At 42.1% G+C, this 17,982-nt stretch overlaps 1 protein-coding gene across 1 annotated transcript in view; it reads right to left on the bottom strand.

The window, feature by feature from the left end:
* ABLIM2 (actin binding LIM protein family member 2) overlaps nt 1-17,982 on the bottom strand; it is a 226,009-nt gene that overhangs the window by 121,677 nt on the left and 86,350 nt on the right. Inside the window, exons 5-9 of the mRNA XM_068276796.1 lie at nt 14,338-14,464; nt 12,352-12,445; nt 5,885-5,972; nt 3,455-3,513; nt 1,375-1,452 (exon numbers count right to left, since the gene is read on the bottom strand). Coding sequence (XP_068132897.1) covers nt 1,375-1,452; nt 3,455-3,513; nt 5,885-5,972; nt 12,352-12,445; nt 14,338-14,464 — 446 coding nt within the window. The remainder of the gene's footprint in view (nt 1-1,374; nt 1,453-3,454; nt 3,514-5,884; nt 5,973-12,351; nt 12,446-14,337; nt 14,465-17,982) is intronic.

Here is a 17,982-nt window from a genome sequence, read left to right as displayed (position 1 = left end):
GTGACCTGACAGCACGTAACAGGTCACATGAGGCACAGCTGTAGCCATGGATACAGGATGCTCGCAGACGGAGATCCCATCGGCGGAACACTAAGGGCAGGTGAGTGAAGCGGCACCGCGCATACGTGATTAACATTGCTTCATGGCCCACTTCCTGACTCACGTCCATGTGAAAATGTAATTATGTCCTTCATGATGAAATGGGTTGTCCTATTCCCCTTCATCCAGGCATAGCCTCATCATATAATAAAACATTTATCTTTGAAACTCTTGATTGTTTGTTGCCAGCAAGTAGTTATCTCCTAATAATGCACCTACACTACAACTCTGGATTTACAGAATCGATAGAGATCTCAATGATATTTTCCCATGGGGGTCAAGAAAAGAGGTACAGATGACTGAACAAGTAACCTTTATACAGTTACCATCAGTCTTAACCAACCAGCACAACTTGTCAGCAGTATTCACAGTGGTGAAGGCCAACTTCTAAGGCTGTTTCTGGGCTCTGCTGTGCATAAACCAGGCATGGGCAAACTTGGCCCTCCAGCTGTTACGGAACTACAAGTCCCACAATGCATTTTCCTTTATGAGTCATGACTGTGGCTGTCAGACTCCTGCAATGCATTGTGGGACTTGTAGTTCCTTAACAGCTGGAGGGCCAAGTTTGCCCATGCCTGGCATAAACACTGGGTTCCACAGCTCCCCCAAGGTTAATATACAGTTCAGTTACATTTAATACAGAGTTCATGGCATGTATATAGATAGATCCCCATCGGTGCCGCTTAACCTATAACAAAGCTTCCAGCTATTGCTGGAGGCCGAATTACACAGTTTGTTTTAGTAATTTGTGCTCCAGCTTTTGACAGCTCCCAACTTAATGTCCAAGCGCTTGCTTTAGCCATAATTCCCATCTTGACCTATGGCCGGCACCATAGAAATCTCCGGCGCTGTTTTTGAATGATTTGCTTGTATAAATGTTTTTCATTTTTTCAAATAAATATCTCAACACAAAAAATATATGCAACCATGAACATCCCAGTGTCACAGTCAGTATGTAGGTTGCTTGCAGGCATTAACAGCAATACAAATAGGAATATGTCCTGACGAGGCATCCAATCTACTAGGTAGCATTCCTAATGGCAATAATTTTGGATTGCTTAAAAGATGAAAATGAAAGAATCCACACAAACATTAGGAGAACGTCCAAGCTGCATGCTGATGGTTTCCTTTTTGAGATTTGAATCCAGGATCCCTGAACCCCAAGTAAAGACTGGTAACCCCTCATCAATCACGTTACCCATGTAAAACTGGAATTTTGCTTTTGATAGATGCAAAAACAACAATGGTGCAAATTGTGATGGTTGGCAAACTTACATAAATGACTCTACTAGGGGATCCGGAGGTACTAGATGCCGGGACTGAGATGATACTCTCTGACGAAGTTCTTGTTTCCTATGGAACAATTTCTAATCAGTAAGCATGTGATTAGAGAGCAACAGAACACCTAAAAAACCAACTGGACATATAAAAGTATCACACAGCAATTATCATACAATGATGGGAGTCAATCAGAGAGAGAATATCATAGAGCAGGGTTTTTCAACTCAGTCCTCAAGTACCCTCAGTGTACGTTTTGTGGAAATCCACATAAGTACTTAAAGAGAACCAGAGACGAAGCACCCTCATGTATTTTTACCATATATATCAATGGGAACATGACAGTAAACACCTACTCTGCTCTTTGTTTCATTTTTCACTGCTCAGTCTTCTTGTTATCAGCCCTGATAAAATCTCAGACTAAGCATTCAGTCAAGCTTTGCCCCGTAATGATTATAGCTGATTAAGTCTTCTGTGATGTCTTTTTAAGCCCAAGCCTGCCCCCTTGTGGCTCTGCATTCCTGGACATATAAAAGTATCGCACATCAATTATCATTGCTGTTTCGTAGCAGGAAAGCAGAGCCAGGAGGGGGCAGGCTTGGGCTTGAAACACGCCAGTCCCAGAAATCAGTCAGGACGGCGTCTGGGTACTGATGAGACCTCTGCTGCAGCCCGGGAATGGTAAGTGTGACAATGTTCCCATGTCAGCCAGAGGGAGTGTAGATGAATTGACAAACTGGGGTGGTTAAGGCCATATAGCCTGAATGAGGACTTGTAATGGTCAGGGCTGGCGCTACCATAGAGGCAAAGGGGGCAATTGCCCCAGGGCCCCAGAGCTTGTAGGGCCCCCCAGTGGCTACAAGAGGAAAAAAAGTTTTCAAAAAGACCTTATAGTTTTTGAGAAAATCGATTTGAAAGTTTTGAAGGAAAAAAGTATACTTTTAAATGCGGTAAATGTCACTTTTAGTAGCAAACCTAACGGTAGTGTCATTTTACATGTATCAAAAGAAAGAGCAATACATTTCCTGACGGGGTTTAAAGGGGTCCATACGTAGCTGCAGCGCTTTGGCCAGGGATCGCTATACAGCCGCAATATGGCTGTATGAAGATCCCTGGCATTTTTTCCTATTTTCCCAATTATTATTTTTGTATGTTTAGAGTGTAGAATTATTATTTTTTTTAATTATGTGGGGTCCCCCCTCCTGAAACTTTTTAACCCCTTGTCCCCCATGCAGGCTGGGATAGCCAGAATGTGGAGTTCCGACCGATTGGGGCTTTACACCCTGACTATACCAGCTGCAAAAAAGGTCCCTTAATGCCGATTTTTGTTCCGGGGTATCTGTTGGGGGGCCCCCCAGGTTTATTGTGCCCTGGGGCCCCATTGTTGCTTAAACCGGCCCTGGTAATGGTTGCTGTAATAAGCTACTAATATGTATACTGTATAATTGTGTCTTTAATTAAGTCTGTGCCCTTCCCCTTGGGGCGTGTCTTTTGTAAACCGTTAAAACGGTAGGTTCTAGAAGGATAGAGCCTTTGAAGGGAATCTAGGAACTGGGTTGTACTTCAAAACAAATGTCGCTTGTGTGTGGCAGTACCAACTGCTGGACATTTGGATGGGTGCTGCAATCTGGAAAAGTTTAAGGCTCTGCTCCCACTCGAGCGAAAGAACGGACATTTTTTGTCCACTCTCGGCTCCACAGTGAATGGCTCCTATTTTATAAAAAGGATCCGTTCACACTTGTAACGCTGCATCAGATCCGTGGCAGTAAGCGGACCCCACTGTGCTGTCTACGATAATCCCAGTCAGGCGGATGCGTCCCCCATATAGCATATAGAGGAGCGCATCTGCCTCGGGCTCCAGCCAGACCACGGCGGACCCTCAGCTCCCACTGGCCGCACGTAGGAACACAGCCTAAGAGCCTCTGTCATAATCCATAGCATGATGGACTCAGAAATAAACAAGGAAAACTTAAATAGAGATAATATAATTAAACAAAAATCAAACTCCTGCAATCATTGTCAGGAGGGGTTGCATAAAGCTCTTGGCATAAATCAAGTAAAACCCCCTTTACAATACCTTGTTTCTCTCTTCTGTTTTGGCAGCTTGTCTGCAGATTGGATGCCATATTGAGTTTCCTGCCAAAAAAAAACAAAACGTAAATTTATGCACTCAGTAAAATATATTTACATTCACATTTTAATCAGGCAATTAAAAAGTGATCCAATCCATAACATTACAGAATAAAACAGGGGGTGTGATGGATCCGCATTATTTCACCAATATTTCAACGAATGCAAAATGTCAATGACTCTCTAGAGAGGTTATAATGAAAAGTATTATTATAACTATGTGATGAGCTGGGGAAGGAAGGACTAAGGTGGAATACAAAGTTATAATACAGTATAAACAGCCCTGTGCTTACAGCTAAGCATGAACCAGTCAATGGATTCCTGTGCCCAAAAGACACAACTGTAGCTGGCTGCAGACAGCTACAAATTCAACGGAAAAAAAATGCACCCCCCCCCCCCAATAATATTAATAATAATAACCATACTATGTATATACACTCTAGAGATACTTTAAAGTGACACTGAGGTGAAAAAACAATATTATATAATGAATTGGTTGTGTAGTACAGTTAATTAATAGAACATTAGTAACAAAGAAAATAGTCTCATATTTTTATTTTCAGTTACATAGTTTGTTTTTTTATAAAATTGCGTCATTCTCTAATATTTGCAGTTTACAAACTACACTCTGCATTCTAAATGATTTCACAGAGCAGGCTAGTGAACTTTTGAACTTCCCTCTGCAGAAAAACAAAATACAGTGACATACACTTAAAATAATAATCTTCAGAAGACTAAGCTCTCTGCGGCTTTGAAAGTCTTGAAAGTCAAAGAGAAGTGAAGTTCTTTTGCATAGATAACACATGGGGTTTCTTAACTCTTCCTTAACTCTTCCAGTACTGGAAAACAAGACTAGACTCATATCTCTGCTCCTAATGTTTTATTTCTTAGCTGAACTACACATACAAATCATTTTATCATAAGTTTATTTTCACTTTAGATTCCCTTTAATAAAGACAAATATCTAATGTGTCATTTATTTAGGGCTCTTTCACACTAGAGCCCTTTTTCTGCGTTTCAACGCAAAGTTGATATTTTGCGTTAACCAACATAGAAAGTCCATAGACTTTCATTTTACCTTTCACACCCGACGCTGCATTTCGATGCGTTGCGGTATGATGCAATCGGGAGATTTTTATCATCGGGAACTGGCGTTTTCCCGTTGGGTTAATGAATTACTACTGCCGCTGAATTGCGTTGCACCGCAGACTCCCGACGACATGCCGCAGGCTATTCAACGCGTGCAGGAAATGGCTCCTGCACGCGTTGTTTAATGTGAAAGAGGCCTTAGGGCCGATTCAGAGGGGCAACTGCGGTGGTTGTGGTTCATCACCGCCGCTGGGATCCACCACACTGCCTTGAGATGAATGGCTGCATTCAATGCATTTGCCATTAATTACCAACATTCTTGCCACGTGTGATGAAATTTTCTGAGATGCTGCGTATAGCTTCTACCTTTGGCTGCGCTCACGGTTTCATGTCCGCATGGATGCTCAAAACTACGACAAAATGCCAGGAACCAATGTCCACCATTTTTCTGCAAGGTGGCATAAATGTGCTAAGGATCGGCTTAACGAGCTGCCGACAGCTGTCCATGTGAACCAGTACTAAGGCTTTGGACCTTCGTTGGAAATCTTTGGCTTGCATCGTCATCCATTCAAAGCCACTGTGGCATACAGTGCTACCACCACTATCTGAACATTAGAAACTGGGACTGGTCAAACAAAGATGAACACATGTTCCTGGGGACTTACTAGTTAGTTTTTACTTTAGGAAGAGCACTAAAAGGTACGGATTTCCTTCAGGGAAAAGATTGGTACTTCAGCATACAGACTCATCAAGCACACACCACACGTGAAAAGATAATGTTAACGGCATTAAATTACAAAATGACTTGTCTACCATATGTACGTAATAACGTCTATTAGCTAGACTGTTGGCTGAACAAAGTGGGTTACATGCAATTATAAAATGTTTGAGAATCTCCTTAATTTATGAGTGATGCAACATCTAGAACAGAACAGCAGAATACCCAAGCAGCTCGGGGTGACCCAGAATCACTAGGCAACTATAGGGGACTAAAAGAGACCGAAAAGCCTTCCTAATAAAAGGCAACGAAAAGAGGTAATCTGCATATTCAGTACTGATGTATCATGGGAAACAACAGTTGCTCACTTAAAGTTGCTTATAGCTTCTGTTTTCAGAAGGTAAATTACATAGCACTGAACAGAATAAGGTCTCCAGGGAAGCTATTTTATTTTTCTTTGCACCTACAGTCTTAGTTTGTGATCATTTTATTCTAATGTGACAGCTCTCTGAATACATATCTGAATAAAAGACATGATAAGGAAAGGAAAAAGAGAAGAAAAAGGCTCACCTTGTAAATACATTTCCTCTCCTTCTGCGAACATCTGATTGCATCGGACACATCGTGCGCAGGTTGGGTGATAGTGCTTTTCACCAGCCTAAAGGGAACAGCAGATTCATGAAGCAACCTTGTTCTGCAAATCCTCTTCAATAAGCATGCTTTATGCATTTATGGCTCGCTTATAATGATTATCTCTTATTCCCTGTACAAGAGGACTAGTAAAACTTAAAGTGAACCTCCAGACTAAAAATCTACTCAGCAGCACTGAAAAGACTTGGTGTTTCTTTAACAGTTTCACAGCATCAGAACTTTGTTTTTCTTACCAAAGCCTAATTTTTAGCTGAACAGAAGCTAAGCTCTGCCCCATCAAAGAAAACTGCCCAGGCATTTTTCCCCTGATGCTGTGCAAAGCATGATGGGATTTCTGATGTTGTTGTTCTCATTGCCTAGTAACTGGGAGGGGTGATCACAACACAGGACAGTTGGAACCAACAGTACATGTTTAGCAGAAAACCACAAACATGCACAGGTGGGGTAATTAGTGTCTCAGCAGAGCTGATTAACCACCTCTGTGGATGTCTACAAAGCATGCACTGTTGGTGGGCCTTGAGGACAGGGTTGGGGAACACTGTCCTAGACCTAGTGGAAATAGGTTATGTATACTGAGGAAAATGGTATCCCATTGCTGGTTAGATATACAGTATCTTTACCCAAAGCCTGATGACATTTTGTTGGCAGTACTTTTTCAACTACTTATGCTACTTTTTCAATGTAGCAAAAGTGATTTTAAACAAAGGATGAAAAATGATCTTCTAGGATAAAACTAAGGGGGACAAGTGAAATTGATTAGTAAGATCAGAGCGATCTTAGATCTGGAGGTAAAACTCTCTATTTAAAAAAAAAAAAAATATGACATTGACCACAGCAGCATCAGAAAGTAAAATAGTTGTGCGTAGAGTCCTGCCATAGCAGCAACAGGAGGCTAGACAAAATGGGGTATTATCCTCCCCGAATACACGATACCGTCCGTCTTCCTTCACAGTGTGTCATTTACACTAAAAGTGGCCACACACGATACAATAAAATGATCCAATTTTACAGAAATTCAATAAAAACTATCTGTAGTACAGAGAAACTGAAAGCTTTTTTTCTTTTTTTTTTAAATTCGTTCAAGAAATCTAACCGAATTTCCCATTTTTCCTTGATCAAAGAACATCGGGAGTGTTGGATTTTTCTGATGATGTAGGGTAGATTGACAATGTCTTGATATTCAGACCCAAGCAATCATTTTTTTTTTTTCATAATACGTGTGGTACATTGATCAGATGTTTAAAATGTTACAATCAGTCAGAAAAATTGATAGTAATTTTTGAATAGAAAAGATATTTAAAAATTTGTATGGTGTGTGGCCATCTTAAGGCATTTACCATCGTTTTCTCCCTTACATAATATACAATCGTGGAAGTGAAAGCACAAAAAGCGTGAAGTGCAGCAGAGATCGTTCTTATTTTGGATGCTTTCGCACATGAAGCTCAGCAGGTCTATGTTTAGAGCAGGTCAGTGAAAGGTTGTCCAGTTCTTTATTCCAGCAACAAAACGTCTATAAATAGGTAGACTGGATCTCGTTCACCATATCAAGCGGATATAAAAGGCGCTCATCAGAAGATCTTTGTGTGGCACATAATACAACATCTGTTTCTTTCATGAGGTCATAGAGAGGACTGCAGACTTCAGCCGCTTATGAGTCTTTCTGGCTTTTTACACTAAAGTAATGTATGTTCTAAACTACTTTATACAACTATGACTTCCGTTTACGCAAAAAATGAGAGACCCAGTAAAGATTAAACAATTTTTATCTGCAGGATACCAGTGAGCGTTACTCAGCATGAAGGTCTGTGGATAAAAATGAAGCTCGTGGCTAAACATGGAGCTAAATAGGGGACAGAAATGAATTGAATTTGGTGGTTGCTAAGATCCACTCATTAGCAACTTTAATAGTTATCTCATTTGTGATAAGTGCACTGCTTTTGACCTCAGTCAGCAGAACTCGTTGTGCTGTAAATTCTTGGAATGCTTTGATCTCTCTCTACTAGCAGAAAATATAGAAACTGAAAGCAGAGGTCCTCTGCTATTGTCTCACCCTGCCCCCCTAGTGACAAGTGGCCATGAATACACATTACAGGAGTACTAATTAGAAGGAGGGAAATATAATAAATAAGACATTTAAAAAAAAGTGCTAAATTGGCATGGAGCACATGCAAGCCTCGAAATAAATTGGCTGCTAAAGGGTTAAATGTTCTCCAATATGAGGCAAGACCCATTGGGGATGATTTACTGAAGTTGGAGAACAATGGAGAAGACTGTAGAACCAAAGTGATTTCGCAAACCTGGACTTCTTTTTTTCCAAGTTGGCTGCTATTAGGGGGGAAAAGCTTTCAGTCACCTCACCTGGGTCACATCAGGGCATGTTGAGGTTGCTGAAAGGCAAGTGAAGTAGCAGCTGAAAGGCTGCTATAAAGGGCGAACATGAATGTCGTGAATTTATTAAAAATATGTGACTAAAATAGCAAAAACATTAATTCACTATTTTATTGGCATTCCTCGCTATGAATTAATACTGTATGACCCAGGTAAGATTTGAAAAATATACCATCCAACAGCAGACAATTTTTCTCTAAACCAATTCAGTCCAAGTATGTCCCTGATGAGTCACTAATGTGACAAAACTAGTAAGGTCAAGGATGCAGAAGAGAGTCGGTGTGGCGTGCTGGAGCTGAGCTGGGTGAGTGAGCAGCGTATTCGGTAGCAGGCCGCGTAGACAAGGCGTAGGGTAGAGCACGTAAAAACGTTATGCCTGATGACTGCTTTTAACATGTGATTGTGCATTCAAAACTTCTGATAAATTAGTGAATGGTTTTACACTATGGAAGGACACATGGTTTTATATTCCAAGTTGTATGTACTATAAAGAGGATCCAGACTGCAGTGGACATAAATAGGAATTGTGACAAGCTGGAGATTGCTTTTAAAATCTCCCAGTGGTGCTGCAGAACCATCTAATGGAGGGTCCATTGAGAATGGTGAGAGCCCACTTCCGAGGCTGAGGTGGTGGTTGTCACTCTGATAAGGATCTCATCCTGTCACATTGAAAGTTGTCTGAATATAGAGATGTAGCGAACGGTTCGCCGGCGAACTTCGGTGGTTCGCGTTCGCCTGGACCAGACGAACTTTTGCAGAAGTTCGATTCGCCCCATAATGCACTATGAGGGTCAACTTTGACCCTCTGCATCACAGTCAGCAGGCACATTGTAGCCATTCAGGCTACACTAAGCCCTGGAGCCCCACCCCCCCTTATGTAAGGCAGGCTCGGTGGCTATGACACTCACTTGTGTGCCTGCTGCAAATAGACAGCCTAGGGAGAGCTGCTGCAGATTTTTTCTCCTAGGGAAAGAGTAGTTAGGCTCTTGGCTTGCTCCTGGCTGATTGTTATTGCTAAAATAGCACCCCTCAACAGCTCTTTTGAGAGCTAATGCTCTCCTGATGTGATTTTTTGTGTGTTTTGCTCACTGACACTGACATTATACAGCCCTATCTGTTGCAGCTGGACCTTGGTAATTGTTATTACTGTGCCAGCCAGGCCCTGCCTAACTATCTATACTGGGACACCTACCTATGCCTACCTAACTACTGGGGCACCTACCTACCAATACTAGGGGACCTACCTATGCCTACCTACCTATACTGGGACTCCTACCTATGCCTACCTACCTATACTGGGTCTCCTACCTATGCCTAGCTAACTACTGAGGCACCTACCTATGCCTACCTACCTATACTGGGACTCCTACCTATGCCTACCTACGTATACTGGTACTCCTACCTATGCCTACCTACCTATACTGGGACTCCTACCTATGCCTACCTACATACAAGAAGATAATAAGGTTGTTGCTTCATTGTGGGCAGACCAAATTTGATCAGCTGGACAGTCACTGTTCTATCATTGAGCTACCACAGCCCGGCGACCATATGGGCTGGAAAACTGCCACGGCCTGCACTCTGGCCATGTTGCGCACCAGTCCAGCATGGCCGTCACTACGCAAACAGCTGTTAGCGGTGCGTTACACAGTAAGTTTGGTGTGTTAGTGTGAAGCAGTACTCTAATTACACTCCCTGATTGATGTATACACATGCAAGATGTTTAAAAGCACTTTAGGCCTGCAATTTAGCATTCAATGTTCTGCCCTTAAAACGCTGCTTTGTGTCAAATCCAGATTTTTCCTCTGGACTTTGGGCGTGTATCCCACTCCGCCATGCCCCCTCTCCAGGTGTTAGACCCCTTGAAACATGTTTTCCATCACTTTTGTGGCCAGCATATTTTTTTCTATTTTTCAAAGTTCGCCTCCCCATTGACGTCTATTGCGGTTCGCAAACTTTTACGCGAACCGAACCTTCCGCGGAAGTTCGCGACATCTCTATCTGAATATTGCGAGAACTTTCGAATGAGCAAAACTGGAACTTTCTTTGAGTTTGAATACAAAAGTTTGCTTTCGTAAAACAGAAAGAATTTGCTATAATTCAGGTTGGAGTGAGCTTGAGATGTCTCCCAGTGCATCACTGCTAAATATATGCAAATTAATCATTGTTGCCCTTAGAAGCTAAACACACCTCCAGAACCGCTGGAATGCAATGATGTGTCAGCTTGTTAATTTGTACAGAGCCATAATAATCCAACATGCATACAGACTGTTTCAGATTGTTTGATCCTCATCAGTGCATGGCATGGATTAATTTGGCTCTATGGAGTAGGGCTTGTAACACCGAGAGGTACAGACTAACCAGCAAGCTCATGGTGAACCAGAACTCATTGGAGTGTGTGAGGGGCTACAATGGTCCTAAAAGCCCCCTTACTAAAATGCTATGAATACAAAAGTTTGCTTTCTTAAACCACTTAAGGACCAGGGGGTTTTCTAATGATCGGTGCTGCGTGGGCTCTACAGCCCGCAGCACCGATCAGGAATTTGGCCGGGCGATCAGACTTCCCCCCTTTTTTCCCCACTAGGGGGATGTCCTGCTGGGGGGGTCTGATCGCCGCCGGCTCTGTTCGTTCAGCGGGGGGGGCTCCTCAAAGCCCCCCTCCGCAGCCATTTCCGCCCTCCCTCCGCTCACCTCCCTCTCCCTCTTCACCCGTAATGCGCAGGACAGAAGTCCGTCCTGCGCATCCTGGGATAGGCTTTAGCCTATCATATGCCGGCGATCCCCGGCCAATCAGAGGCCGGGGATCGCCGATCTACGTCACAGCGCTGCTGCGCAGCAGCGCCGTGTGATGTAAACAGCGGGGATTTCTTCCCCGCCTGTTTACATTTCGCCGGCGAGCCGCGATCGGCGGCTCTCCGGCTGTTCACGGAGACAGCCTCCGTGAACTAGCATGGAAAGGCCGCTCGATCGAGCGGCCGTTTCCATGCTATACCACTAACGACCCGCCGACGCCTATCGGCGTTAGGCGGTCGTTAAGTGGTTTTAAAACAGAATTTGCGATAATTCAGGTTGGAGTGAGCTTGAGATGTCTCCCAGGGCATCACTGCTGAATATATGCAAATTAACCATTGTTACCCTTAGAAGCTAAACACACCTCCATAACCGCTGGAATGCAATGATGTGTCAGCTTGTTAATTTGTACAGAGCCATACTAATCCAATATTGCATTTTTAATAAACGTCGCTAACGTCATTTATTTGTTCGGCTACACCTATTATTCAGCAACACAAACTGAACCCTGGCTTCTGAAGAGTCGCTACTATTGTTGATAGCTAGATAAAATAGAGTGTGTTTAACCATTTTCTATTTGCAGGTCTAGAATCAGCCAGTCAGTGGGTTCCTCTGTCCCATGGTAACAGAGGTGGTGGCAGTTATACCCTGAAATAGTGTGTAATTACCGTAACTCACAGGCTCCCTTCTAGTCGGTCTGCAGCCAAATTCCAAACGGTTTCTGCGCACCGATTGCGACAGATTGCATGGTCTGTGTGCTGAAACCGATTGGAAGGCATGGTGCAGTCCGGCCACTAGGAAGCAACATATATAATTATTTGAGTTTGAAGCTCTTCTCTGCATGATAGCATATTGACTGTACTTTTACAGAGCATTCCACCATATTAATACACACTGCATTTGTATTGTCAGCGCAGTGATTTTCTTTTTTTGACTGCCTTTAACTCGGAGACTTACTTTAATAGTGATATGTACATCACAAAGTCTTGGCTAACTGGTGTGTTAATTAATTCAGGGTATAAGTTGTGTGCCTTAGGAGCTGTGACTGCAAGTTGTAAACATGAAAAATGTAGATGTACTATTTGTTAACCTGCTTGCAACAGCAATTATTAATTAAAAATAACGTTTAAATTGACATTCAAAACTAAATGAAAAATAAAAACCCAACACAGAACATCACATTTAGTTTTTGTGTTTTCTCTTATTACCTCCAGCACTCGGCCTGTGATGTACTTCTCGCAGTGATCACACTTTATACCAAACTTAGCGTGATAATCCATTTCACAGTAAGGAATCCCATCTCTAGGAAACACAAAATACATTAGGAGACAGCAGGACAGATCTCAGTACATAAACAGGTGCACATAGCTATGACAATAAGCAGCTGCAGCATGGGGGGGGGGGGGGGGAAGGGGGGGGATGGGGAGTTTATTCAGCTAACTTGCATCCAGGAAGTTTACTGGTACTATTTACATCATTTGAGTAGCATGCCTTGCGCAATTAGCGCAATGCTTGGGTATTGGCTGCTACCATAGCAACACAAGTACTGTGGATTGCACAATGCACCCTACTCTAATGGTGTAAGTAGCGGCAAACTTGCCATGTGGTTTCTGCAGCAAATTTACAGACATTTGCGGCTGGTTCCCATGATCTTTTGTGCGGCTGTAACAATAATGTTTTCAGCGGTCGATGAAAGCAATGTTTAAAAGTGATCCATCGCCATTCCATTCAAATGAATGACTGTGGAACAAAAAGAGAAAAGACAATCGAGAGCCCCCGATAGTGTATTACTGTTGTATAAATGGCATATAGTGAATGAAAAGGACGATTGGAATTATACTCACAAGTCTGGGTTGCCGATAAGGGCAACCACATCAATCGTAGACGAGGAGATTAGACCTGTCCCCGCTCAGGTTAAAAAGTCGCTCTCCGTAGAAGGAAAAAATAAGGGTATCAACACCCATCCACCAGGTGGATCAAATTGTAGTATAATATACAGAGGCGCCAATAGAATAAAAGTAGTACCAATTAAAATTCAATAAAATATGTGGGTGGTAAGGGTGGGCTCACACACCCCATAAGAAACACAAGTAACAATTTGCATAAAATACAAAAATTGTTAATTTAATGAATACTGCCAATAGAAACAATTTGCAACGCGTTTCGCGGGTCCCAAGTCCGCTTCCTCAGGCAAGAAAAACATATACAGGCAGGAGCAACAATGTCCTTGTGTAGACGAGTGTGGCGCCTTTGCAGAGGACATTGTTGCTCCTGCCTGTATATATTTTTCTTGCCTGAGGAAGCGGGCTTTGGGGCCCGCGAAACGCATTGCAAATTGTTTCTATTGGCAGTATTTATTGAAATTAACAAGTTTTGTATTTTATGCAAATTGTTACTTGTGTTTCTTATGGGGTGTGTGAGCCCACCCTTACCACCCACATATGTTATTGAATTTTAATTGGTACTACTTTTATTCTTTTGGCGCCTCTGTATATTATACTACAAATGAATTAATGTAATCGTCTTTTAAAAAGTTGTTACTGCTCCTTGTGTAGTTCGTAATCCCCGCAGTAATTCACATCTGCATTGGAGCAGTTCCGTACCCCCTAGAAGTCTCAAAACACAATGCCGATAGGCCAGAAACCAATGCTGAATGCTTTTTTTGCTCAGGAGCAGAAAAATGTTTAGCACTGGCTCAATGAGCTGCTGTTGAAATCCGTCTGAACAACACATACACACACACACTATATTCCAATATAACTCAGATGAGGGCTGCATGAGTTCACCAATTAATATCAGACAATTTTTCAAATCTCCAGTCTGTAGTAGGGATGATCAATGAGATCATATTTCATGCAGATTTATATACATTTTTATGCAAATGTATACAGCTTGAAAATGGACCAATTAATTTAAACCTGGGGGGACTCGATTGGTCCATTTTCAAGCTGCATATATTTGCATACAAATTTACATAAATCTGCATGAACTCAGAAATATTTGCATCTCATTGATCCTTCCTAGTCTGTATGTATGGTATCTCCCCTAGAGAACCTTTGCTATCAGTAGAGATATGTTAGTAAATCTGACCACTGTACATTTCTTACTACATTCTTATGTTAGAATACCATTTCCAATGATGATAACCTTCATAGCAGCACAAAATTAATGTGAGATGTAAGTCCATCACTTACTTGCTAATGTATTCTGCCTTCAAGTGAATGCCACATGTTTTGCATTTGAAACAGTCCAAGTGCCAGTGTTTCTCCAGGGCGACCAATGACTGGCCATTCTTTATTTCCAGGCCACAACCGCCACAATCTGTCAATGAGGAAACATATCATTGGTTGCTTTGTGAAATGTCAACAAGATTGCTCATTCTGAAAGAGCTACGATCATTAGCTTGCCTGACATGAAGCTCAACACTAACCATACACTCTTGATTTTACAATCTTACCACATATACAGTGCTGCCCATAATTATTCATACCCCCGGCAAATTTTGACTTAAAGAGGAACTTCAGCCTAAACAAACATACTGTCATTAAAGAAGATCTGTAACCTCAAAAAATCCCCTGGGGGGTACTCACCTCGGGTGGGGGAAGCCTCCGGATCCTAATGAGGCTTCCCACGCCGTCCTCTGTCCCACGGGGGTCTCGCTGCAGCCCTCCGTGCAGCCGTGACGTAATATTTACCTTCCTGGCTCCTGCGCAGGCGCTCTGACGGCTGTCGGCTCCGAACTACACGGAAATACCCGATCGCCGTCGGGTCTGCTCTACTGCGCAGGCGCAAGTTTCCGGCGCCTGCGCAGTAGAGCGGACCCGACTGAGATCGGGTATTTCCGTGTAGTTCGGAGAGGAAAGCAGCCACAGCGCCCCCGCTGGAGCCAGCAAAGGTAAATATTGAAATTACAGTCGGGCCTGTCGCCGGCTGTTCAGAGGGCTGCAGCGAGACCCCCGTGGGACAGAGGACGGCGTGGGAAGCCTCATTAGGATCCGGAGGCTTCCCCCACCCGAGGTGAGTACACCCCAGGGGATCTTTTTCATGTTACAGAGTCTCTTTAAGTTAAATTAGTTATGTTAATTAAAATAGATAGGTAATATAATCTCTTACCCACCCTGTTTTAAAAGAACAGGCAAATGTTTGTGATTTCATGGGGGCAGCCATCTTTTTGGTTGAAAGGAGGTGACAGGGAGCATGAGACACAGTTTCAACTGTCCTCTGTGCTGATTACCCCTCCCAGTTGCTAGGCAACGTGAATAACAACATAGGAAATCCCATCATGCTTTGCACAGCATCAAGGAAAAAAAGCCCGGGCAGTTTTCTTTGATGGGTGGAGCTTAGCTAAAAATGCAGCTAAAAATGATGCTTTGGTAAGAAAAACAAAGTTCTGATGCTGTGAAACTGTTAAAGAAACACCAAGACTTTTCAGTTCTGCTGAGTAGATTTTTAGTCCGGAGGTTCACTTTAAAGTTACTTTTATTCAACCAGCAAGTAATTTTTTAACGGGAAATGACATAGGTGTGTACCAAAAGATAATAAGATGATGTACAAGAGGCATTATTGTAGAAAAAAAGGACTGCAACTTGAAAACCTAGCAATGGCCTTGTAGCCCTTTCTTGACTTGTGAGCAGCCACAATGCACAGCTGCAGGTCCTCACTGAGCTCCTTTGTCTATTAGCCATGCCTGTCTACAAACCAATTGCAGAGAGCTGCTGTTTTTCACCCGTTGAATTGATTAAAATAGTTGTTCCCAATTAATCAGGGTAATTAGGATGCTTTAGACTGAATGGCAATGATAAGATTATACAATGATTTTAGTACGAATACTGACCTGATGAAGTCTGAGCAGATCTTTGACAATAGGTAGCGCAGTAGGCACAACTAGGTGGTGGGATAGTGTACTGGTTAAAGATGCCACCTTTGACACAGAAGACCAGGGTTTGAATCCTGCCTGGAGTCATTTCCCTATTCAGTAAGGAATCATTGGCCCAGACTCCGTTGCTTTAGAGTGGCCTACTGAGCACCCTAAGCAGCTGCAGCTCTCATGCGCTTTGAATCCGACAGGAGAAAAGCGCAAACCACATGCTAAAATTATTATTAACATTGAAGGACCACTATCACGAAAAATTGTAAAATTGAAAATACATGTAAACACATACAAATAAGAAGTACGTTTTTTCAAAAGTCAAATGAGCTATAAATTACTTTTCTCCTATGTTGCGGCCACTTACAGAAGTTAGTAGAAATCTGACAAAACAGACAGGTTTTTAACTAGTCCATCTCTTCTTGGGGGATTCTCAGTATTTTATTCAGGCTCGGTGCACACATAACATAAAATGCTGAGTTTTATGTCATGTTTCATTTTATGTTGTGTGCGTTTTTTGTGCATTTTTTGCAGCATTTTTGAAGATTATGCAACAAAACTTGCATTCTTGAAAACGCACGCATCAAAAACGCATATGCGTTTTTTCCTGCAGTCTATAGTTTTCCATTAGCGGCAAAAACTTAGCGTTTTCCGCAACTCTAGCGGTTCTGCTATGTGTGCACCTGGCCTCATTCTTTACAAAAGCACTCCCTGAAAATAATCTATACAAAGTTGCAGCCCCAGCAACCCCCCTCCCCCTCACACACACCTGTTTGCACACTGGCAGTTGGACTGAGCAACAGCCATTCAGCAAGTGCTTTTTAAAATAAAGAAAACTCTGAGAATCCCCCACAAGGAGATGTAGTAGTCCAAAACTTGTCAGTTTTGTCTGATTTCTAATACCTATTGTAAGTGACAGCAACATAGGAGAAAAGTAATTTATAGCACCTTTTACTCTGGGAGAAATTTAATTTTTATTTATGTGTTTCCATGTATTTTAAATTTTACAATTTATATTGAAAGTTGCCCTTTAACTACAATTAGGCTCGTGGCCCAGCAGGCTACAGAAAATATGTGGCCAGAATACTTCTAGTAACTGCCTTATTCCCAAACACAAGGCAAAACACGTATCAGTAACCCGGCCACATGAATACCACAAGACCTTGTGATACTTTAATTGAAAAAATATTGAAAGGTATTCCATAATAAACGAATACAAATGTGGCCAAAAGCATTGTCGTCTCTTAATTTTTTCTAAAAAGAACACCATTTTCCCCAGGAAATACAGCAAACTGAAACTGACACAAGTAATTGTAAATCACCATTTTTTATACCTTAATCTACAGAACATGCTTCTGTATTAGCACTCATTACTTCTTTATTCATAATACACAAAATGAAATGAATAATGACTGGAACCCTGTAGAACTTTAAAGACATTAATGTAACTTAGTGATCTCAGAACCAATTAGTATGGCGGTTTCCTTGAATTTGCCTACAGCCTCTCTAGTTTCAATTAAAAAAAAAACAAAGTTCAAATTGAAGTCTACTTTAAACCGTTAGGGACGTATTCAAAATGGTGATCAGGGTTATTATAAGCAGCTTAAAGGACAACTGAAATAATAGGGATACGGATGCTGCTATATTTATTTTCTTTTAAACAATACCAGTTACCTGGCTATCCTGCTGATCCTCTGCCTCTAATATTTTTAGCCTAAACAAGCATGCAGAAGATCAGGTGTTTGACATTATTGTCAGATCTGACAAGAGTAGCTGCATGCTTCTTTCTGGTGTTATTCAGACACTACTGCAGCCATAACAGATCAGCAGGGCTGCCAGGCAACTGGTATTCTTTAAAAGAAAACAAATATGGAAGCCTCTATATACTCACTTTAGATTCCCTTTAACTTAACCTGAATGTCGAACAAGAAGACTCTGTGGTGCACTGGTTCCAGGTGCCCCCCTTATGCTG

Source organism: Hyperolius riggenbachi, chromosome 1 (assembly GCF_040937935.1).
Source record: "Hyperolius riggenbachi isolate aHypRig1 chromosome 1, aHypRig1.pri, whole genome shotgun sequence".
NCBI lineage: Eukaryota > Metazoa > Chordata > Amphibia > Anura > Hyperoliidae > Hyperolius > Hyperolius riggenbachi.
The sequence above is the reverse complement of the archived record's forward strand: the minus strand, read 5'-3'. Positions and strand labels throughout refer to the sequence as shown.